General features: G+C 35.1%; 1 protein-coding gene across 2 annotated transcripts; it reads right to left on the bottom strand.

The window, feature by feature from the left end:
• Positions 1 to 729: 729 nt before the first annotated feature.
• LOC145004264 (Transducin family protein / WD-40 repeat family protein) lies at positions 730 to 7,465 on the bottom strand. 2 transcript variants are annotated; one of them, XM_078963157.1, is made up of 20 exons: positions 6,326 to 7,465; positions 5,617 to 6,103; positions 5,457 to 5,544; positions 5,194 to 5,375; positions 4,929 to 5,065; positions 4,656 to 4,722; positions 4,461 to 4,581; positions 4,177 to 4,276; positions 3,995 to 4,070; positions 3,587 to 3,769; positions 3,327 to 3,487; positions 3,148 to 3,250; positions 2,865 to 3,054; positions 2,465 to 2,769; positions 2,108 to 2,229; positions 1,885 to 2,029; positions 1,713 to 1,805; positions 1,527 to 1,600; positions 1,379 to 1,432; positions 730 to 1,285 (listed from the first exon to the last, which is right to left on the bottom strand). In XM_078963157.1, the coding sequence occupies exons 1-20, from the start codon at positions 7,348 to 7,350 to the stop codon at positions 988 to 990; spliced, it is 4,011 nt and encodes a 1,336-aa protein (XP_078819283.1). In that variant the 5' UTR covers positions 7,351 to 7,465; the 3' UTR covers positions 730 to 987. The 2 variants fall into 2 exon arrangements, with proteins under 2 accessions (XP_078819283.1, XP_078819282.1); XM_078963156.1 differs by having other exon boundaries at positions 5,457 to 6,103.
• Between the last annotated feature and the right edge of the window lie 1,151 nt (positions 7,466 to 8,616).

Raw genomic sequence — 8,616 nt, 5'->3', positions numbered from 1 at the left:
GAACGGTATAAACACCCAAAAACCACCATGTAGAAAATCAAAACCATGATTCTCATTCAAACATGATCAAGAATAACCAAAATCGAGTCAATCAAAGCACCACAACACAAAGAGAATATACTCAAATGCTCAACTTGACTTGAAGTTAATATACCCAACTTCAAAAATTCTCTCTCAAGCTTCACCAAAACTCACAATCTTGAAAACCATAATCTTCTTTTCGAATTAATATACACATCTTCTCTCCTAATAAAATGTTGAAATGGTTATAAGAATGTGCTCGTAACGGATATACCAAACAATAACTCCTCGACAATTGGAATATCAGTCTAAGCTTGAAATGGAACAATAGGAAGATAATAACAATATACCGAATCTGCCCCAAACACCAAAGTAATAATATGCTCATATCAATCAGCTTGAAATCATCTCCCAAAAATAATCGTTGAATGCCGATTAAGTCTTATGACAATAAATGTCGAAACTGTGTAATACCAAAAGTGATGGCGAAAATCGACCCATACTCTCCAAATATTGTCTCGAAAAATAAATCTCGAAAGCTCGAAAGAATCTGAGCATCTATCCCGCAAAAAATCATCACATGTAGAATTTTGAAATGAGGCAACGATTGCAAATTTGTAACATATGTAGGGGGCAAAATGTGACTTCAAGAAAAACAACGTCCTCTTCAGCCAAATCTTAAACCCCAAATGATTCCTCAACACAAAATTAACCCAAAATACTCTTCCTTTCCGTACATTTCAACTCAACACAAACAAGCAAAAACAAAGGGATACAGAATATCACGAAGAACACAAGTCCAAAATTGCACAATATCGTATCATCTTCTCATACTTACAACAACAAAAAATAAATATTGACTATCAATCTATAACGTCGTATACCACTTTGTAAAATGAATGTCAAGTTGTACCTTGTGCTTTACCAAAAGTATACTGTAAGACAAAGCATATGGCATTTATTTATTTAATCTATAAATGGTTGAGAGTCCATGCAAAGGTGAACAAGTTTCTGTTGGAACTGTCCGTACAATTCACCAGCAGCTATTACATCTTCATTTTCCGGGTTTAGACCCGGCAAAACCACCAATTTTTCTTTAATTAAAGAATCCGATTCTTTTCCAGAATCTAATTTTTCAATAAATTCGGCATGAATTTCACGACACGCGATTATAAACATGGCGGCGGTATCCGGTTGCTGGGCCCTACGGAGTGCTGCCAGTGCATCTTGTAATGAACCCGCTGCTATGTACAATATCAGGGACCTGTCATGTTTGTTCCAAATCCCAATCAGACAAAAATTGCATTTTTTTTAATTCGAAAAAGAAAAAAATATATTTTAGAAAACTGAATAATACCTCCAGATGTTATGTTCAGCATGAAGGACATGTTCAGCCCATCTGTGTAATACCCTGCAAAATCCACAAAATATATGAAAAAATAAAATCCTTCTAATATGTTAATGTGATATGCAAAATTTACATATAAAATGAAAAAAATTCAAACCTTGCATAATCAGTTCCTTTTAAATGTGTTGCTGCTAATGTTGCAGCATCTGTCCAACACCCCGCATCTTGTAGCTGAAACATATATGTTACAATAATCGCAATGTGACGAGGGTATTTTGGTCTTTTTGATTAAAAAAAAGGAAGAATGAAATTGGATATATTTTTTTTAGAAATGAAAGAACACCTGTGAACAAGCTTCTTGATACCTCCCTACAGCACATAGCAAATGTGTGCCAGATAATGACCTGTCAGTGCTCACCATACTTGCTGCAACCACCTACAACAAAATTAAATTATATATTAAAAATGGGAAATTATATATAATATAATATAATAAGTATTAGATTTTTAATTACCTTTACAGCTAATTCATTTAAAGATCTTGAAACAGCTGATGAAAGAGCAACAGCACGCAAAGCATTTGGATAAAAATAAGGGCTTTCTGGAGGAGTGGAAAGCATTAAACTTACAGCACCTTCCAAGTTACCAATCGACACAAGCCTGATAATTAATTAATTACATATTTAGAAAAGAAAAAGAGAATTATTTATATATTAAAAAAATAATTATAATACTGACTCATGCACACGGTTCTGAATAGATTCTTCATCTTCTAATTTTTCATGCCATGGAATACGCTCATTAGCACTTTCCCATAATTCTTCTTGCTCAAAAGCCATTAATTTAAGTTCACCATCACTCTGATCATAAATAAATATCTATCATTATTAAATATTAATACTGTAAAGTAAAAACACATTCCTAAAACACAAAATATAAGTTTTTTTTAGATTAACCCGAAAAAATTAGTTCAATGGCCTATTGAGTAAAAAAAAAAAAAAAACTGATTAGGGACTTAAAGTGTCAAAATGGACAAGCTTATTTATTGTTATTCAATCACATTAATCCTAAAAAAAGGAAAAAGTTAATTTATACCACTGTGTTGGTGTTACTTGACCCAGTTCCGGATTTACCCTTGGAGGAAATCCTAGTCAGCAAGGACACGTCATCAATTTCTTCAGACGATGATTTTACAGGGGTTTTTTCTTTTTCTTTTTCTTTTTGTAGAGACTTGTTAGCTAAATTGTTCATTAAGTGGTTAAGTGCATGAGGCAATTGCAACCAGAAATAAGCCTCTGATGTTTCACCAAATATTGCTGCTGAAAAAGAGAACCTTGCAGCTGAACCTTTATTCACTATACTACCATACTCTTGCACCATTTCATCATCAAGTATGCAACCTAATAATGTAAACAAATATAAAATACGATAAAAAATACATACATATATATATATATATATATATATATATATATATATATATATATAAACTGACCTTCTCTCTGGTAAGGCTCTAGCACCTTAAGAAGCAATTCTGGGACAACAGTGTCACCAATTGTTGGTATATCAATTAAATAGCTACGAAGATCTCCTAATGATAATTCATTAGTTTTATTATTTATAATCGTACTGCATGTGTTAAACCATGAAGGCTTTACACCACATTGCAAGATCAGCCTCAATGCCTGTTAATAATAATAATAATGTTATATTTTCAATCTGTGTGATTAGAGAGAATATCAATGTATGTTTAAAGAAAAGGTTAAGGGCAAAATTACCAAGGCATGTGCAGTAGGAAGTAATATAGGAGAACATAAAGGCATTGGTCGAAACCGCTCCTTTATTGATCCATACTGAGCTCCATAACCAGATCTTTTTTCACTGCATACATAATAAATAATTACTATCAACTTTTTTTTTTTTAAAAATATTAAATAAATATAGTTATGAAACATACATGTTAACTTCAATAAGGCGAAAGCTACTATCTGCTCCAGTAATACACAAAACCAGAGGATCATTTTTATCAGTTCTTACAGGCAACCAATCAAGTTCCAGCACTAGTGTTCCAGGAAACTGAGGCTGTAGTAATGAGTTAGCTAATGGATCTGGTGAATCCTGCAAAAAAATAATAATAATACCATTGTAGTTATTTGCTACATATTGATATTATTGGTAAATAATGATTTACTTATTTTGTAAATTTTTTTTGCTTACAAGGTCAAAAACGGAAAATGTATTGTCATTAAACAATACAGCAATACGTCCACGGCTTCGGTCTCCAGGAACAACGGGTGAGAATTTGATTCTTCGAATGCCTTCACGGTGAGTGTTGAAAGAGGAGGATTGTCCAGTTGTAACGTCCCACCACCGGATGTTACCTGACCTGTCCCCCATCACCTGACAAGGGTATTTTCGTCATTTAACAAAAAAACAAATGGAATTGAAATAGTTCCACCGTCTTTCTTAGGTATATGGTGAGATGAAATCCATCAAACATGGAATTTGAAGGATTCCGGAAGAATTGAATTGATTTCCATCTATTTGGGAAGCAAACGATGGAATGGAATCTTGAATTCCAATTCTACTGGAATCTTGGATACCAATTCTAATAGTATTACTAACCACATGAGGCAAACGATAGGCCATAGCTCTAACAGGTCCGTCGGAAGAAACAAGTGAAGAAACAGGCCACTTTGGTCTGTAAAGTAATAAAAGGAAATTAGAATGAGATATAAATAATAAATTAAATGAAAAAAAAAGATAAATTGGATAATGAGTTTTTTTTTTTTAGGAAAGAATAATACTTGAAGTCTCGGATCCTTCGCCCTTGAACTTCAAACACCCCAAGTGCACCATTTACAAGTGCAAATGCAAAAGTCTCTGAAAACTCTTCTTGACCTCCATCTGCATCAGAAGTTAATTTTGACTTTTGAGCATTGAAACTTTATGATAATTAAAATTTGATGAGAAGAAACAAAAGTAGGATGTTATCAATTATAATAAACAATAAAACAAATAAATGAAAGTGTGTTGCTATTTCTTGCATTTAACCCTAATGAAAATGCTACTAATATCATACTATACTCACTAGAGTCTGTTTCGGGAGGGGCAGAAGTGTCAGATTGCTTAGATGCTGCAGTCTGTGTTGGTCTTGGAACAGTAGGAAGAGTCCACTCCAATACTGTAAATGGAAGAGCCAAAGACCTAAGCTGCAAAAAAAGAAAACATTATTTGAAAAAGAAAATTAAACAATTAAAAAAATAACACAAGTAATCTGGTTTACCATGACTGGAGTCTTTGTCATTGCCCAAACCTCAACAGGAGCATCACGAAACAAAATCAAAAGATACCTACAAAATTGCATCAAGAATGTATCAAATAGGTTTAAATTAAATGTCAAGATTGGGTAACAAACTATTCATTCTTTTTTTTTTAAAGTACAATCAAAAGGTAAGCAAATGGAACATTTTGATCACAAATAGTTCATTACCCATTAATGACATTAACCCTATCAAATGGATTGAAGAATTAAAGAAAACCCTTTTTCAAGAACAACCTTCCGGAAGATGAAGCCCTTAAAGCTCTTATGGGAGTACGTTCTGGTTTTTGTAAAACCCTAAATGTTCGATTAAGGCCAGTTCGAAGATTGGTAACAACAAGCCTATTTGTAAAGCCACCAGTTTTCTCATTTCCCTAAATACACAAAGTAATAGTTATATGTCATCACTCATTACTCATTTCAAATTGAGAAAACAAATACATGTGATTACTTATTTAATAGTTTAATACAAGTTTTTTTGTTACATAAACATAATACATACCTGAGTGTATGAGAATGAGACTAGTCTTGTATTACCCAACCACCTTAATCCTCTCACAACAGTATCATGGATACAAAAACTTGCAGCAACAGCATTTGCAGAAACATCAACAATGTCAACTGAACCACTCTGAGTTCCCAAGGCAACTAGTGGAACAGCTACTGCAGGATGGTTTCCCCCTCCTTCATATGTTATTAATTAATGAGTATAATATTTAATATAAAAAATCTGATATTTGGTTTTAAACAGCAGAAAGAACTCACGTGCAAAAGTGGCAGTTAAAGAAGGGGATGGAACAGCCAGCATAGTCACTGATGAAGAAAGAAGATGCAGCTGTCCAACCAAACTGATCTGATTGAAGAATTTTATCAGTAAGAATGAATAAATAACCAAAGTCAACATTGAGTAACAACACGAATAAACCTTTAGTGACAGCTCATCCTTGTTCTTTTTGGAGGATGATCGACGACCCTTTCTAATATTCTCCTTATCTGTTTGTTTGACTACATCTTTCACAGAGCCAAATGAAGAATCCAATCCAGAATTTGTATCTAAAGATGAATCTTTATCTTTACTGATTTCTGCAACAATGGTGACATCTGATGCAGCTTTTTGATTCTCTGTTGGGCCTTCAGCAGTCAGAAGCCAGTTCCATATTTTTCCATCATCAGAGATGGATAACAGATGGGTTTTAGAAATGACTGGAGTTTCATCACAAAAATCGAAAGGGTTGTCAAAATCCATAGCAGGTGAAGAAGTATGATGTCCATCGGAAAGATGCTTGTGAACATTTTGCAGGGTGGAATCTGATCGAGAGATGACAACTGCAAGAACTGAGGGAGATGGGATAGGGGTGCCAAGTGAGGGCATCAATTCTTCCATCATGCACATCACATGCACCTGCTCTCCTCTTTTGTGATGTGAAAATAAGTAAATCACTTTATGTTGAAGAAAACATTCAGATACATAAACTATATACATACACAATCATGAAGGTTCCTTAAATGTAGAGAAATTCAGATTAATAAATGAATATGATTGAAGGTTAAGCAATTATGGCCATATTCATATCTCAATGCAATAATCAAACATACTTAATATAGTTTTTCGATTGAGTAGAAAATTTACTTACTCCTTCCTCCTCCAAGCGCTGAGGCGTCCATCCAAATGAGCACAGTAGACCACCTCCAAGCTTGGGTCAGGCAACACATCGAGAAACTTTCCACATCCTCTAGGTAAATTGATACGAGACAGAGCTGTTTTATATTGCATATCGAACACAACCAATTCCCTTGGAAAAGTCACATACAAAATGTGCTTCCAATGTGGAGAAAACGCGATTTTCACTACGTAGGTGGGGAAGGACGCCATTGCCGGAGAATTGTTGATTGAACCGGAAGTACTAGCGGCAGCTGCATCTCTCTCCAGCTTATTCAATTCAGAGACATCGGTAGGTATTTGAAGTTCTTTCAATACGACGTCCGATTCCGAATTGTCGCCATGAACTTTGATCGCTAGAAGGAAGCCTCTGAGACCTACAACACAGAAATGGCGGGAATCAAAGGGATCACGTTTAATGCACGAGAAGGTTTCCGGAGCGGCGTCGTATTTGAAGAAGCAACGCCCAGTGGATGTTTCGAATAGAGAGAGGAGCGAGGATCCAGTTATGGCAGCAATGATCCACGAATCAGGTCTGGATTGGATCCAACACAGGTCTTGGATACCTAATTTGGAGTTCGGATCGGTTTGAAGGAAAAGAGGAGCAGATGCTTTGACGCGTGGATCAAGGAGGCAAACACGGCCTTGACGGTCGCCGGCGGCGAGAAGAAGGTGGGAGTGCGAAGACGTAGGATCATGTGAGAGAAGATCGAGGCGAAGCGGAGTAGGGCACCAACGGACGGCGGTGACAAAGGGAGACAAATACGAAGACGTTGAGGAACTTGTGGTGGAATTCGCAGTGCTGGCGGACGGAGGAGGAATCGGGAGGACTGATACGAGTTGCATTGAGCGTGAGTCGACTATGGCAACACTGCTGCCGGCGGCGTAGGCTAGAAGTCCGGTCGAACGGAGGTCGGCAGATCCGCCGTTGTTGCGGGAAGGTGGACCTGGTAGCATGTAGTCCCAAGAGTCGTTTGGTGGCCGTTGAATCGACGACATTGTCGCCGGCCCGATTCTCCGCTGAGCTGATTTTGGCCGTAATCGGGATCGGACAGTCGTCAGTTACATCCCCGTTTCAACTGTTGTCAAATAAATGGCATGACTAATTTTGTCTGCGGGGGTGGTTGTATTTCACCCTTATTTTATTGCATTCAAGTACCTAAAGTTTTAGATATATGACAAAATGCCACTAATTATTCATTTTTATTGAAAAAGTTTATATTTTACATGTATCTAAATTTTTCAAATAAAATCATTATTACTTAAGGCGATATAGGCGATATAGGCGATATATACCAAAACGTTTACTCGTATAGCTTTCTACGAACAAATAAAATTATTCTGAAAAATCATAATTTGGGACATGCTTAGTTGATTATCAATAGTGATAGAAGTTTGTTAGAAAAATATAAATCAATGTTTAGATTTAATCTTTTCTTCGTCAAAAACTTAAATATGTCATTAAATATATCAATAATTGCATAAATTTCAAATATTATCAGATTTATCTTTTTACTTACCTTTGATTCGTGATTATATTTGTGTAAGATAATACAAATGTTTAATGTTTAGATCAAAACATGAATATTTAAAAACTAAAAGTCCAGTGAGTCAAATACATCAAGCAACCAATCACTCGTTTATATACAGTTGGGTCGACTATTTCTCCGTATTAATCATTCTTGTCCTTCAATTTTGGTTTCGTTGGTGAAGCTGTCGGGTTGCAAATTACTCTAAAATATTTGTTATGTAAGTTGTTTATTGCAAAATTTTCTCCACTCCATTTGAGAAACTTCAATTCCAAGATACTAAGAAAGTAGTCTTAAGTCATGCATTTCAAAATATTTCTTCATTTGTTCCTTGAATTCAACAATGTCTTTGGTGTTCGCCCCGATAATGATTAAGTCATTAACATAGACACCAACAATAAGAATTTTGACTCTCCATAACCTTCTGATCTTGTGAACTTTTTGTAAAACCAATCACTTTCAAGTTTATCTAAAATAATGTTCCAAACTAAAGAAACTTGTAGTAAACCATAAATAGTTTTGAAGAGTTGGAACACCTTATGAATATTTACTTTCTCAATATATCCTTCCGATTAGATAATATAGATTATATCCACTAAAAAAAAAAAAGTTGACGTGACATTAAGATGGTGGACAATCCACTGACGTTGAGAAATAAAATAAAAGCCAGAATAAACCTCTCATTCTCGTGCTACATGTTTTAATTTTTCTATCAAAGTTGATTCCTTGATTTTGT

Source organism: Lactuca saligna, chromosome 7 (assembly GCF_052625555.1).
Source record: "Lactuca saligna cultivar CGN05327 chromosome 7, ASM5262555v1, whole genome shotgun sequence".
Lineage (NCBI taxonomy): Eukaryota > Viridiplantae > Streptophyta > Magnoliopsida > Asterales > Asteraceae > Lactuca > Lactuca saligna.
This window is presented reverse-complemented; position numbering and strand designations above follow the sequence as displayed.